The 15,688-nt window shown below is 39.3% G+C and overlaps 1 protein-coding gene across 1 annotated transcript in view; it reads right to left on the bottom strand.

The window, feature by feature from the left end:
• The window catches only part of LOC139725731 (uncharacterized), a 198,769-nt gene that overhangs the window by 22,879 nt on the left and 160,202 nt on the right, over positions 1 to 15,688 (bottom strand). The window contains exons 6-8 of the mRNA XM_071636815.1: positions 13,265 to 13,376; positions 10,729 to 10,868; positions 6,878 to 6,983 (exon numbers count right to left, since the gene is read on the bottom strand). Coding sequence (XP_071492916.1) covers positions 6,878 to 6,983; positions 10,729 to 10,868; positions 13,265 to 13,376 — 358 coding nt within the window. The remainder of the gene's footprint in view (positions 1 to 6,877; positions 6,984 to 10,728; positions 10,869 to 13,264; positions 13,377 to 15,688) is intronic.

The raw sequence follows: 15,688 nt of genomic DNA, 5'->3' as shown, positions 1-15,688 counted from the left end.
ATGATCTATAATGCAGGAAACAAAAGCTCTAGGCTAAAGGACAATAACTACACTCATACTTATACATACACTTTTAATGTTTAAAGGAAAGTATTATCAATTAATCAAGAAGAGAGTAATATATCAAGTATCAACTTTTCATAAGAAAAACCACTGCTCATTTACAGGTTAATTTAGAGGTAATTCAGCTATACTGATGTTTCTACAATTAGATTTTAGTGAGTGAGTATAGGTAAGAATTGTGGCATTAGAATACGGTGGACAGACTTATGAAGATGTACAGGAGTGTGAACATAGCAACCATATCTAAGTGAACATAGTGCAGATATGGGAGATGATATGAGAGAGGTACAGAGTCGTCTTTAAACACAGATCCACAGTGACATTGTAGACACAGGAGGGGGAAAATGGGATCTTCCCACACGTTATGTACAGAGCTGGAATAAAGAGAACCCCTCCCCCTTTAAAACACATTGAATTTATCATGACAGTAAGGGTTTAAAGGATGAATTTGGAATGTTTCTCATTATGGCAGCTATGCATTAGAATAAAACCCCCATTTTTTGTACTCTATAATGGTAAAAATGATGAAGACTGACAATTCTATTTGAACAAAATTATAGGCATACTAAACTGCCTAAACTGCCTAACAAATTTGATCCCTGATGCTATCACTGGTTGAACCAGAATCCATAGTAAAAAGCAAGTACAATTGAGTGAAGCCATTTTGTATCAACAGTGGATATGGCACTCAATATCAATGAGAATATCATATGACATACACAGCTTTGTTTATAATTTGATATCATATTTGTGGTAGACATTGCAGAAACTTGGATTTTATGTCTTTTTTGGGGGGGGGGGGTGGGAGGAAGGTTGTTACAACAAACTCAATATCACTAAAAGCTGGCAGCATAAATCTTAAAATCAGACTCTTAACACTTTGGAATGTACTTTACATATTGATTGGCAATGATGGAAGAAACACCATTTATTTTGCAATCCCCTTGATGTCTTTTATGAAACTTTTTCCTCAAATATCTAAAATATATGGTGTAAGATCTGTGCCAGTTTACAGGATTCTTTTTACCAGCTTGTAAAAACCGATGACTGATTGACTAAAACAGGAAAAACAAGTATGAGGCTGGAATCACAGCTACCAAGTTTAAATTAATCTAAATCTTACCCATGAAAGTTAAGGCATGTTTGATAGTATACCTTAGTCCCTGTTTTCATTTACAAAAAAAAAAAATATACAGGCCTATGTGAAAGTGAAAAAAATAAATTGGAAGTATAGACAGTTCTTGCAAAAATCATACATGAATGAGAAAAGGTGATACAAAAACGATGTGAGAGTGCAGATTTTGATGAGTTCGGTGATGTGTCAATTCTTTCTCTCTTCTCGTTCCAAAATGCATCATGATTAAAGAGTGCGCAGTAATCCATAAATGCTCGAGGAAAACATATGATAGCAGAAAACATAAACAAAAGGCATTAAAGGATACATACAAATTAAAAACTCATAGATTCTGCTCTCTTGCAGACACAAAACGAAATGCATAACTCGTATGCTCCTCTTTTCGTATGACCTTAATATGCGAAGGCGACATATCAGGAAGAAAAAAAAAAGAACAAAAACACACCACAGCATCTCTGTGTGGTAACACCCAAGCTAGGGATAGACATACTCCTGGTGTCAAATTTTATCAAAAGAGAGGAAATATTGGTGTTCATGAAAACTGGAATTGTTATCATTCGCCAGGCATGCATGCACTTATGTTAAAGTCACACACAGAGCAAACTTAATTGGCATAATTTGGCGCTCCCATATTTTTTTTTTCTTTTCAAATTCCAGTCACTTTAGGAGGAGCCAGTATAGCAAACATCATGCAATGCAATGCACGTATATCATGCTCAGATACAAGTACATGCGATGGTCAATTTGTTGATTGATGGTGTGTGCACACAGCCATGCTAATGTGACGTTGGCATAGCAGAATACAGGCATGCACAATTACAGTCTGGAAAGTGCAGTGAAACATGACATATATCCTGGGTTATACATCTTTTGAATTTGAAAAAAAAAAAAAATCTGTGAGTTGAAATTACCACATTTAAATAAGAAGCTGCCTCAGTAAGTGGTATATACCTCATAGTCCCTTTCATCTTTTTTGGGTTTTTTTTCTCCACCTTGGTCCTTGCACATGGTGAGTGTGAATCATTGTGCGATTCTCAAATTGAAGCCTCCTCTCCCCAAATTTTGGATGAATTGACAATAAAAAAAAATGTAAATTTGGTTTTCATGAATATTTCATATTTACCCCTCTGTCTGGAAGTAATACTCAGATTATGTAGCTCCATAAAAAAAAGAAACAAAAAAAAAAAGCAACCTGAAACGAATGAAAAATGTGGAACTGATTTCATTGTTCCAAATACAATATCAAAGAAAGCTCCACTGAGCTGCGAGGCATAATTTGGACCTGGAAAGGGATATTAATCTCACCATATGCCAGTTTAATCAAGAGAAGAACAAATTATGTGCACACACTAATTTTCACATCAATATTCGTAGCATCTATTCTTAGCTCATTCCATGTTACAATCGGATCATCAAATTTAATTCCAGGTAGAGGAGATGGAGGCTGAGTTTTGCAGGTGGAATGGTTTCGAAAAAAATATTGCCCCCTCACATCTTGTTATTTTCGCTTTCTGTAATCTGCATTACATAGATCCATGGCATATGAATATTTCAGGGCAGCTACGTATTGAGCTGAATGTTAATTCATGGCATTTGATGTGATATGCCAAAAAATTATAATAATGCGATAGCTGAAATAAAGATAATATTGGCAAAAGGCATGGTTGAACTGAATTCATTTGAATCCAGCATTTATCCAATATCTATACGGCTGATTATCATTTATGGCATGAATATAATCTATTATTCCATTGACGGAGTATATAAGCAGACAAAAACTAAATGTCTGTGAATTAAACAAGCATGTTTATTAAACACAGCAAATTTCTGTTATTTCATCTGGTTAAAATATCAACTTGAGTAATGGGGAGTGAGTGTAACAGGACAAAAAAAAAATCTAGGTGCATCGGGAGAATGGGGGTGCGGTGGAAATGGCAGTGCAGAAAAAGAGCAGTGCTAATTTCACTGTGCAACACAGGTGCAAGGGATTGCAGTGTGGTTGTGTGTGTGTGTGTGTGTGTGTGTGTGTGTGTGTGTGTGTGTGTGTGTGTGTGAGTGTGTGTGTGTGTATGTGTGTGAGAGAGTGTGTGTGTGTATGTGCACATGTGTCTGGGTAAAAGCATCATGTTTCTAAACAACTGCAATGCCATATGCAAACATGTCTATGCATAATATATATTTTTGTACACACAAATTTTTTGTATCTATGTAATATAATAAATCTCTCTCCCTTTTATCTCTCTATTTATCTATCTATCTATCTAGATATCTATTAATTCACCCATCAAGCTATATAACAGCAAATGCACTCATAATAGAAAAACACAATTTTCATTTGCTTATATTAATTTCAATTTAAACACATGATCTCTGATCTGAACCACTTCATGTTTAAGCTGTAGCATGGCAAAGTATCTATTTGCTGCAAATGAATATTTTTTTGTTCAATACATCGCGATCAAAATGCTCTTTAATATATCATATGAATAAAGATCAAAACTATCTATACAAAGATCAATATATAGCCCAGTATATTGATCAACATAGTGATTGGTGTGGTGATCAATATATCAATGAGCCCCACTGTATAATTTCCCATTAGTTGCCTATAAAATGTAGAACAAACCCTGGGGCTCAATAATTTTTCTTCAATTTGGAAAAATGCAATGCATCAGTAGAATTGATTGATTTAAAAAAAACCCACCTCAAATCCAGATTTACAGCCAGTATATGGTTTAATCCCTGATTAGAGTAATCCCTATAGATGCTAAATCACCCAAAGAACACCCAATCCCACATACAGTTCCACCGCCCCTCTTCCTCCATCCCCCCCACCCATTCCTGCAGGGAACAAACACAACGTGACTCTCAAACACTTTCTCCTCCACCGAGGCTCCTCCACTGAGGCTTCTCCCCTCCCATCCCCGTCGCCGCTCCCTCACATCCCCTCATCAACTCATCTCTACCTGTCCTTGGAGACGATTTGTTTGCCCGTGGTGCCGACATATCTCTCTCATCCATTTGCGCATCGGTCCCGAGCTTTACACTCATATGTTTTCATTACTCTTTCTCCCTTCTTTTTTTTCTTTTTTTCCCCCTTCAATCCCTTTCTCCCCACCTCACCTATACATCTATCCTCCTTTCTCTATTCATTAATTTCCCAGAACCATCCAAACACTTCATCATCATCGTTCATTCCCACAATCAATTGGTGGTGCCACGCACATGCTCTGACTCACTATCATACACAGGTTCTCACAGTTATTTTCCTCCCTTTTTTTTTTCCGTCTTCTCCCTTATCCCCAACAATACCTGAAACTTCAATTCTCCTCCTGATTTCTATACTTTCCAAGCAAAATCAATGCCTTCACTTTTTTCCTCTCTCATCTCTTTGCCGCACATTATCTTGAATTCCCATCTCTCCTGGAAGACTTATATTCTTGTCTGTGACCTTACGAACTACATCAGTGATCTGATTTTCAATAGGGTTATTCATTAACTCTACAAGAGCAGATGAGCAACACTGAATACCGCTTCTATCCACATGTCCATCTATCTCTTCACTTCCTCCCCCCCCCCCCCCCCCCCATCCTCCCCAATCCTCCTCCCAAGACTATTTTCTTCTCCATCTCTCTCTTTTACATCTTGGTCACATATTTTGATGTCAGGAGAGAGACAACTGTTTGACAAAATAAATCTTGGTCAAAAACTTTAACAGCTTCAAACTACCCTCAGAAGACCTCCCCCCCCCCCTTCCTCTCTATCCCTCTGGCTAGTTAGCAAATTTTCCAATCATAATTATCCACTGTAAATTCTTTTATGGTCTTTTGCTCTCTTGCTCTATATCTAACTTTCTTTCAATTCCTCCATTCCACGCAGAGTACGCAAATGATACCGAGACATGCAAAACGTCTCGACCAAAAGGTGATCTGCACATACACAAGACTATGCTGATTCTGTTTCCTTTTAGGTGCCCTCCATGGTAGGAGGATGCTATTCACAGTACATCTTATGATGCATTGTTCAGTTTGTATAGGGAAAATCAGCCACAATGTTTTCATATCCACAGCATCACCAAAAATCTTCCTACACCCTTAGCTGCACGTGTCATGTCCATATCTTCAAATCAGTTACCATCCTACGCATCTTCCTATAAAAGCACAATGTGCCTCTACTTTTACAATAGTTTTTTTCCTAAATAAATTTGTGTTTACAATTATGTTAAGCAGAATTGAAACACTTACAGCATGACCTGCTGATTATACTATTTTGTTTCAATTTTGATTCAATTTGAATGGTGTATTTCCACAAATCAAATCAAACCAAGAAATAATGCTCTTGTGCAGGAATAACAAATTATGCATGGAAACACTGCATTTGTGTGTTTGCCATGAAACTTATCAAAGAATATTTCATCATCAATATTTTGGAAGTCTTATGGCCAGACAGGAGCATTAAACTGCATTGCAATTGATGCATCGTAGTTTCAGAGTGTGTGATGCCTATTCTAATTTGGGGAACAGCAAAATGGGAGTATTCAGTTTGCTTTATTTATCTTGCAGGGCTTCAGAGCTTTAAAACCATTTGTGATGGATGGAATATGACAAGAAGAGGGTAAACAAACACTGAGAACCAGGTGTCAAAACTCAAGACTCCCTGAAAAGCAGCCGGGGGCTGCCCGTGACTCATTCCATATCATAACAATCTGCTTTATTTTCGAGATTTAAGAGAGATTTCTTCCTTCCTTGAGGCTTTGATACGTTTGAATAATATTTCCGACTCTACTTTCCAACACCTCCCCCTCCCCAAAAGTGAATTTATGGAAAATTATTGCCACGTCCGTTATATGCTTTTCCTTTTTCTTGAGGTCAAAACATTCTCAAACTCTCCTATTCCAGTAAATATGTGCTGCATTGTAGGAAAAAACAATGACAGACCAGTTAATGATGCAGTTGGTTTTGTATATGATTTGAGGAAATGACCACCAGTTTGTAAAGGTCAAGACAGTATAAAGAGATGGATATTGATTCATTCATAAAGACCACTGGAAATGCCGAATTTAAGCAGCCATTATGTTTCTCGCTTGGTCGCATATGAAATGGGGCCATGTCAAATTTCTTGAGACAGAGATTTACAGCAGGGGATTGTGAAATTGATGTATATATTCTTCACGTACCTGATTTTAGCTTCTTTATGGCATGTGTTAAAGGGAACTCTTACTTGACATTGAATATTGGTTATTAATTTTGCATGGTTTGAGAAGTGAGTGTCACTGTACACGCACTGCCTTTGTCTGCTCCTGTTCCACCGACTCCCCCACCCACTAACATCAGTGAGCACGGAAAACCAGATACAAGTGTATGTTACTAGGACAAAAGGTGCATGCAAGAATAGGAATCTACCATTTCCATATCTGGGGTAGACAGCTACATCCTAATGTGAGGGGGTGCATTTCTGATGAAATTTGCAACTCAAAAGTGTGAATCTGTGTGAGAGGTTAATCAAAACTTCTGATATCACAAAAATGTATGGATGAATGATTTGGGGGCAGTGGGGGTGCACTAGAAATTGTTGAACAAAATATTGGATAAACAGAAGAAGAAGGAAAAAAAAAAAGAGAAAGCCAATGGCATCTTTGGTGTCTGTAGAGTGGAATTTTGATGACAGTCAGAGACTTACTTGCAAGTCGGCTTGTCGATCCCCACGAGCTGATGGCACGTTCCACCATTTAGACAGTAATTCGCATAGTATCCACTGCAAGGCTGTGTGTGGTTGTCACTGAGAACTGTTAAGATGATAAAGGAAAAGAAAATGGCAGAACCATTGCCATTCAAAGAATTGATATATGCATTAATCATTCTAGATCATTTAAAGTTATGGGTCTTTTATAATGCACTGATTTATCCCTTAAACGCACGGGGGGGGGGGGGATTTCTAACTGTTCTAACTGCTATATGAAGGAGGTTATCAGAATATCATATTAGGCATACTCATTGAGCACAATGAATTATTTCTGATCTTTTATAATGCACTGATTTATCCCTTAAACGCACTGGGGGGGGGGGGGGGGATTTCTAACTGTTCTAATTGCTATATGAAGGAGGTTATCAGAATATCATATTAGGCATACTCATTGAGCACATTGATTTCTGATCAAGGCTTTTTCATTTGCTTAGTTTTTTGTCGTTGGTTTTTCAAGCACTCTTTGATGGATCACACATGTGTAGAAGATGGATGGTAACAAGTTCTAAAAATCAAAAAGTGTAGTTTTTGCACAAAGCTAACAAAATCACCCCTTTTACTTAATTCGATGAGCCCGGTCTTATGCATAGATGACAGAAAGGCTATTTTTCAGAAAATACCCAAAATCTGGAAATGGAACTAGCACCTGAAAAAATATTTTCAGCCCCCTCTTTAAATACATGTGGAATCAGCTGGAATGTAGCTCTTTTTAGGTTTTCTGATCATCATGACCACATCTAATGAATATGCAAAGTCAATACATTTCTTTTCTCTCCTGATAAACTGCAGGATTCCTCAACTTTAAGTTGACATCCATTTCCTTTTTCCCTTGTAATCAAATTTCATCAAGCTAGCATAGGGTATAAATAGTACGTGGTATTTTTTCGTATTCTAACAGTAATGGGCACGCACACAAATTTTAAGCACTAATGAGAGAGATATGGGCTGCACTCAAATACATGGAGACAAACAGTTACACAAGAGCAACAGACACACACATACAAGTACATCTATTAAAAGACACAAGAAACAATACAAAACTGATATACAAAGATGCACAAACTCAAACAAAATATCTACCAGACATTCTGTGGAGAGAAACTTTTAAATTACTATCCATTATCTGGACTTGATTAAGGATAATGAAGAACAATATCATCATGCTACGGCAAAATGTGTTACCTGCAAAGTGCAAAGGATGGTTCAAACTTGCTCGAATGCGCAGAAATGTTCATATCGATCAGCTTTCCAATCATCTATGACTCAATTTCAAAACTGCTCGGAGAGCAGGTGAACTTAGGGGCAGGGAAAACATGCAGGAAGAGATATCTTTGCAGGTGGAGATGAACCGGGAGAGATGAGAGGTGACAAGAAAATAATATGTCTAGGGCAGGATGCGCGTATCCGTCCGGATGTCGCCGTCGGCAACCAGACAGAAGTGATGCATCTACCGGAAGGCAAGGCTTCCTAAAATCCACCAATCTGTACCACCGTCTTTGAGTGCCATGATTGATGCCCGCCACAAGAATACCTCATGCCCCCCCCCCATGTATATACATGTGTCTATCTACATACACAGATTGTGTGGTGTGTGTGTGTGTGTGTGTGTGTGTGTGTGTGTGTGTGTGTGTGTGTGTGTGTGTGTGTGTGTGTGTGTGTGTGTGTGTGTGTGTGTGTGTGTGTGTGTGTGTGTGTGGGCACATTTAAGTGTGTACACACAGGAAGATGGAAAGCAGATGAAGCAGAAATGACAGAAGGTCCACAAAAATGTTTCACAGAGAACAAAACTTTGGATTTGCAGTGACCTTCTACAGCAAGTTAGATTGTCTTCTTTTTCTTCTTTAGTAGAAAATGGGAAACTAGAAACTACCCATAATGCTCTGTTTCATCATTGATTGAATCCACATATTCATTACCACACATTTAGAAGGCAAAGGCAGCATTCTCATATGAAATAGTTTGGATTATTAAGTGTTGCTTCTCTTGGGACACAGCCTTGGCATAGGATATCATTTTGGCTACTGCCACATGTTTATTCAGTTCAGGAAAAAAATTGCACTATTATCAAGTTTAAATATCAGGATTTTGTATTCTCTGTTTTTGGGAATTAAATGTTTCAGACAAAGTTTAGATGATCAAGTTCTGGCCTTGCTCGTAGAAGAGCCCTGCTTTAGGGAATACTCACTTCAAGCAATATACACATTGACTATCTCACTTTCTTTAAGAAAACAAGCCACTTCTCTCGGGTCTAGTTTTGTAATTTTCATTCTAAGAATAAAGTATCACTCCCACGGGCAAACTAATAGCTCATGTCAAGCATATGTCAACGTCATGATAGCGAACAACTTCCTCTTCCATCCATTTTTAAAAATAAATGTATGGGAATTTAGCTATTCCTCTTACTAAAGTGGTTACACATGAGCATTTTGTGGGCATTTCTTGCCCACGGCTCTCCATTAATCTTGTCGAGATAAGTCCAGCACTTGAGGCTTGCGAGAGCTCCTCCACTTAATAGAAAACCGGCGCTCTTTCGGATTTCTCGTGCCTCGCTTTCTGAGATGGATTTGATAAGCTGACGGCAACCACCGCGATTCTTCTGCTATCAACGGAATAAACAAGGAGCCAAATGCCTTCGAATCATGTCTGGACCATAAACAAGAGCCCCCATGCACTATCCTACCCGACACTGATATCAAAATCTCTGATGAGCATTCTTTGGTTTTTACACACAGCTCCCCTTCCCTATCGGCAAAATCTAGAGTGACCTGCATCTACATTCCATCATGTCCCAAATGGAAATTTGTCTGTGCGTAATATTCACTGCTCACATAGAAAGCCCCTCTCACCGGAAAACTAAAAGCTGTCAAAATGAAGATTGTGGGCTTTTGGGGTGGGGTGGTTGTGGAAGGTGGGGCAGGCTACCTGCGGAATATTGTATATTGGAGGGCTCTAGTAAGTGAACTGCTGATACGTAATCATTATTTGTCTCATAAATGAGTTTATGATTTGTCAAACTATCATGCACCAGCCAACATTGGGCAAGACAAAAAATATTCAATTCACCAATTTATACATCTAGACATATCTCATGTTTGTGCTCTCATGGTATTGGACCAGTTTCTATTTCATGTATAATGAATTAATTTCTTTTCATTAACTTTTTCATGACTTTTTGAGTGTGTGTCCAGATAAGGGAATAATCAAGTATAATATATAGATATATACATGTAAATATATGAAACATTTATAGCATTTATTCCTCCTGTTTCACAGGATTCATGATTATACAATACACAGGTACAGCATGGCACAGATACCACACAAACGAGCCTACCTATGCCCCTTCCTACAGCGATTTATACCGCACATCAGCAGGTTACCACAGACATGGGCATATTCATGTCAATTTCTGATCCATATCATGTGGGTGCCTCGAGTGCCGATCAGCTCGATAGGCGTAGTAGCCACTCCAAGCTCATGCATCAATTACTTCAAATCTCCCAGTGCATCACTGTATGCTGTTCAGCATGCATCTATGACAAATGCCACAGACAAACTTCATATGACATGATCTGGCTACATTCGTAAAACTAACAAAGTCTGCGATGGATACTAATGACAGACAAAAATACTCATCTAGAAAATAAAATCAGGAGGAAACACATGTACACTGCTAGCACACTCTCTACAGGATATAGATGATCCATTATTCAACAAACTTTGTTGAGGCTAAGAATAAGAAGCATGTATAAAAAGGTTACGTGACTAGGGCACTGACATGACCTCACCTGAGCAATCTCGGCCGGAGTACCGTGGCTGGCAAACGCAGACGCAGTCGTCCGGTGAGAGGTTTCCGTTCGGTCCACAGTGAAGGCCGGGGCATCGCAAGGTGTCTTGACACCGCTCCCCACCAAAACCCACAGGACATCTGGCAACCACAGAAAAAAAAACAAACAAACCATGAAGTAAACGATTAAATTTCCTTTTAATTTTGCTCATCAGAAATACTGGGTAGGGCTAACATGGATGTTCACATCCACAAGGTCAAACGTCAAGTGAAAATATTTTTTTTATATATATATCTGGGAAATGGTTCAAGGAACTTTCATGGAACTAAGTGAATATGCATGTATTGATGGGCAGAAATTGTTTTGGAAATATCAGGGCTAAAGGTCAAACATAAAGTGAAAATGTTATAATTTCAATTTTTTTTCCTCATACCCGGAAATGGTTTAAGGTATGATGTAATTTCATGGAACTTAGTGAATTTATGTACTGATTGGCAGTGATTCTTTGGAAACTTTAGGGTCAACAATCCACATCAATTCAAATTTTTATTATTTTTTGTGTATGCAGTGCCTGAGAGTTTCTTTCTTGTTTGAATTGTTCTTGTTCGAATTGTTCTTGTTTTGTGTGAGCCTGCATGTTATTTTGATTTTGTTAGTTTACATTTGTATATTTATGTAATACTGTGTATGTATATTTTTCACTTTTGTAAAATCATTTGTAATTCAGCCTCAGGCTGCGATCAATGATTTGTTGAACAAAGACACCATTAATAATAATAATAATAATAATAAATAAACTTTAATGATACGCACACATTAAGACTATGATATCGGTATTGATCTTACATGCATTGCCTTGTACCATGCTAATGCTCTTTGCCAATTCTTCTTTCTCACACATGTCAGTCTAACTTATGCATGGAGAAAGCATCATCCCAATCCAAGACATACAGTACCAGCACTAAAGGGGTTAAGTATGCACATGACAGGAAAATACAGCCCCTTTATGTTTTTTCAAGTTTCCACTTTGCTCCACAAATTCTTTCTTCTTTGAGATTGTCAAATCTACGTCTCATCTCTGCATGCAATAGATAGTATACTATCATCCTCACTTGTTGTTGTTGTTGCTGTTGTTTTTTTGGATGGGCTGTGAAATAATCAAACCTCCAGCAACAGATGATGTGGGAAGCAGAGGATGGAAGTCATGGTTTCTTTCCCGCTAAAAATCTCATCTTCCTTTTCTCAAGGGACTACTGAGATGGGGGGGGGGGGGACAATCACACAAATACTGCAAAACTCTAAAAGACGTAATGTGATCAGGAAAGCTTGATGCCAGTTCCACAAAAAAAAAGAGAGAAAAACTGAAGGAAAGGGAAAGGATGGCAAGGTTTTCCTGGTTACGGTTTCTCCTCATCCTCTCCTGTGCAGCATAATGGAAGAGAGAAAGTGCAGGGCTGGTTAGAGTAGCTTCAACACCATGGTAACCGGAAAGAAAGCAACGCTGATTGGGGGAAATGAATTGATTTCCATCAAGAGGTGGAGCCCCGTTAAGGCTGCCACTTGTCATTGAGCCCATTACGCTCAAGTCACACCAAGAGGGGGGTTTGGTATTACCCCCACTCCCTATCCTCTTCTTCAACCACTTCCCTCTTTCTCTCTCACTCTCCATCCCTCTCTGTCCCCCTTTGTTTTCCCTGGTTCTTCACTTTCGAGTGACGCGTTATTTTGTTCCAGACTGACGTGCGTCGATCAGCTTTCAGTTAACGAGACGCCACTCGACAGCCCCACCAGAGCCTTCATCGAATCACTGGTGGTCGGAAGACACCGGCGTCTGCCCAGCTCAGGCTCCCATTTGGAGCTAATCACGCCGGGACTGGACAAACCGGGGGCAGAAATTGGATATTGGAGTAGGGAGGGATGGAGGTGGCACGAACTTGAAGTGGAGCGGAGTGGAAAACGGGAGGTGAGGTGGGGCAAATTTCTTGCAAGATGAGGGAAAGGGTGGGAATCTTCCTTTGCTGATCCTGAAAGTGTGCAGACATGCTCTTTTTCCTTATGTCTACAGTCAATATTGAAGTTACAAAACGTTCTCTCTCTCCTCGCACCAAATCCATCACAATGGATGCACAGTACAGAGTACGTAGTGGAAATGTCTGCATCAAGTGATCGTAAGAATACATAGCCTAGAAATGAGACAGAGACAGAGAATGCTTGCCATATCGGACCAAGAGAGGTAACATGAAATGGATGAAGAGGAGCGAGAAACGGGACCAAAAGGTACCAAAAAGTATCACATATGGGCAAAAGTAGCAGGAGAAGACAAACAGAGAGGGGGAGGGGGAAGAGCAGAAGGGGAAGGAGGATGGGTGAAGGGTGATGAGTTGAAAGGCAAATAAAGATGAAGAAGAAAGAAGATAGTAGAAGAAAAAGAGGATGAATAAGAAGACAAAGGAGAAGAGGATGAGGCAAAAAAGATGATCATAGATTACATGCACTAATATTAATGAGATGCACAATTTCAGGGTGCTGTACTTACGTGCAGTTCAGAGTTTGGGTGCCACCGGATTGTTCATCGTTGCTGGGTATCAGCGTGCACGTCCCACCATTTTCACAGAATGTCCCTTGCTCACACGCTAGAGCATCGCCGTCTGAAAAGAAATGTGGGCAGAGGAAGAAGTAGAGAATGAGGCAGTGCAAATCATCTCCCCAGCCCCACTTCCTGCACCTTCGTCAGGGGTGTTCACAGCAAAATAACCAGGGGGGGGGGGGGGGAGGCCAGTCAGAAGTGTCCTTGAATTATACGTCCGCAGGATATAACGACATACTGCGTGATGAGAGTGAGAGTGTGATGTGCCATGTGTCATCAAGTCTTCGTGGACAAATGGAAGAGCACAACTTGAGTGGAATCAAAATAAAAGACATCAGCAGACATCTTGTCACACCTCTTCTAGATCCATCTCAAGAGAGCTGTCCCCATCCAGCACCATCTCTCTTCCAGATAAAGCCGTTCACAGAAACAGAATTGCATCCTACTATGAAACGAGGTGTCGTCAAAGCAATTTTAGATTATTGGCCCAAATGTACAATGGGGAAAAAGGGAGAGAGAAAAAGCAAATTCAATGACTACAAATACACTTGACATTACTTGTAAGAGGGAGGGACATATCTAAAATAGCTAGGAAATGTTTGCTGCCACTCAAGGGCTTTTGTCTTGCAGTAGGAAAACAAAGCTCAAATTCATGAAAGCAAAACCCAACTCCTGCTAAATTGCTAGTGAATGCTTTCAAACATTTGGTCACAATTGGTCATGACCACTCATACCACACTCTCAGAATAATGCACAAATCGTAACAATTCCACTAGTGATTCTATCTTGTACGAGAACTAAATAATTGCGACAGCAAAAAGGCTGGAGATACAGTAGTAGTTATCAGTCAAGGCAATTTCCTATTTTGCAAATTTAGTAATAAGTAATAAAATAATGATTATGTAATGTAAAACAGATATATATATAACCTAGTCAAGATACGTCTAACCAGGGAGGTGGGAAGAGCTCCCACATCTCTGGTCTAACTTTAGTCACCTTCAAGGAATATAGGTCAGACAATTCAAAAAGATGTTGTCTTTCTGGTCAGCAGTAAACACTTGAATTCATCACACCTCCGATGCATCTCCATAAGAGGTGTTGACCTCTGGCTCACCAGTCGCTGAAGGCAAGACCTGAAATTGTCGGCTAATTTCCGCAGCTTGCAGCTATACCGGTATGTATGATCACGCTCATGAAAGCTTCCTGGCTTGTAATCTACCTCGTCATATTGCACTGAGCGACGCAGGATGTAAACACTAGGGGGACGGGGGTTGGGGGGGGGGGGATTTGATGTTTCCCACCTGGACAAGTAATTCATCTTTGGACTAAATTACTCATGTTGAGCTTGATTACAGAGCCTGACTGTATTTTGGCACTTGACTTAGATTTATTATCTTCTATATCCATTTGACTGGCACTCTCTAGTAAAGCACATTTTGATGTGATACAGCAACATGAGAAAGTCCAATGCTGCTGATGTTGGAATTACTAAAATGCTCATATCTTTGTTGTCCATTCAATTCACATTTTCACTTTGATACATTCAGTATCTACCAAAGACAGCTTTCAGCTTTTATCTGTCAAAATGCAAACTGACTACAAAACTTACATAATGGTTTTCACATTGACATACTAGTTTCAAAATTACATTAATTCATATAGTGACAAGAGTAAAAAATGATTATGTTGCCTCAGTGAAACCAAAAGGAAGTTAGATGCAGATGATGTCAGTGGAGTTAACTCCTTTTAATCCTCAACTTGCAGTATGATTCCCAAATATCATTTGGCCCAGTCTACATATAAATGAAATGGTATTAATGGGTGGCCTACACGTACAGCATTCTTCTTGTAAGATGGTGGGGTGGGGTGGGGTGGAGGGAAAGGGGAGTTGTGCCCTTTTGTCACTGAAATCTACTCTTTGCTAATGCCAATGTCTGTGAATAGGAGGTAACTCAACAGATCTGTGCTACCAAATTGCCATTGACATGGAACTCTCATACCACTACTGCTCCCTTCCTGCCAAGCAGAGAGACATTAATGCTGCACTCGATGGTTTAACTTGGCCAACCTGTGCCAGTAAAATTACACAGAGAAATTATCTCTGAATCAGAAATCTCCCATTCTCACATTGATGGCGGATGGAGAACAAAAATGTTGAGTCAAAGGAAGATAGCACTTGAAAAAAAAAGTGCTCTGTCGCACATATCAGATTTTGTGAGGTTGTCATAGCAACAATCACAGGGCCTGGTAAATTGGATCAACTGAGATAAACATCCCACCCTATTGTAACCAATTCATGAAGCAACAAAAGAGAGAGAGAGAGAAATAAAAAGAAAAGAAATGCTTTTCTTTTCAGAGTGTTCTTTCTACAGT

This window comes from Diadema antillarum, unplaced genomic scaffold (genome assembly GCF_040938485.1).
Source record: "Diadema antillarum isolate AM-2024a unplaced genomic scaffold, OU_Dant_1.0 seq00000057_RagTag, whole genome shotgun sequence".
Classification (NCBI taxonomy): domain Eukaryota; kingdom Metazoa; phylum Echinodermata; class Echinoidea; order Diadematoida; family Diadematidae; genus Diadema; species Diadema antillarum.
The sequence above is the reverse complement of the archived record's forward strand: the minus strand, read 5'-3'. Positions and strand labels throughout refer to the sequence as shown.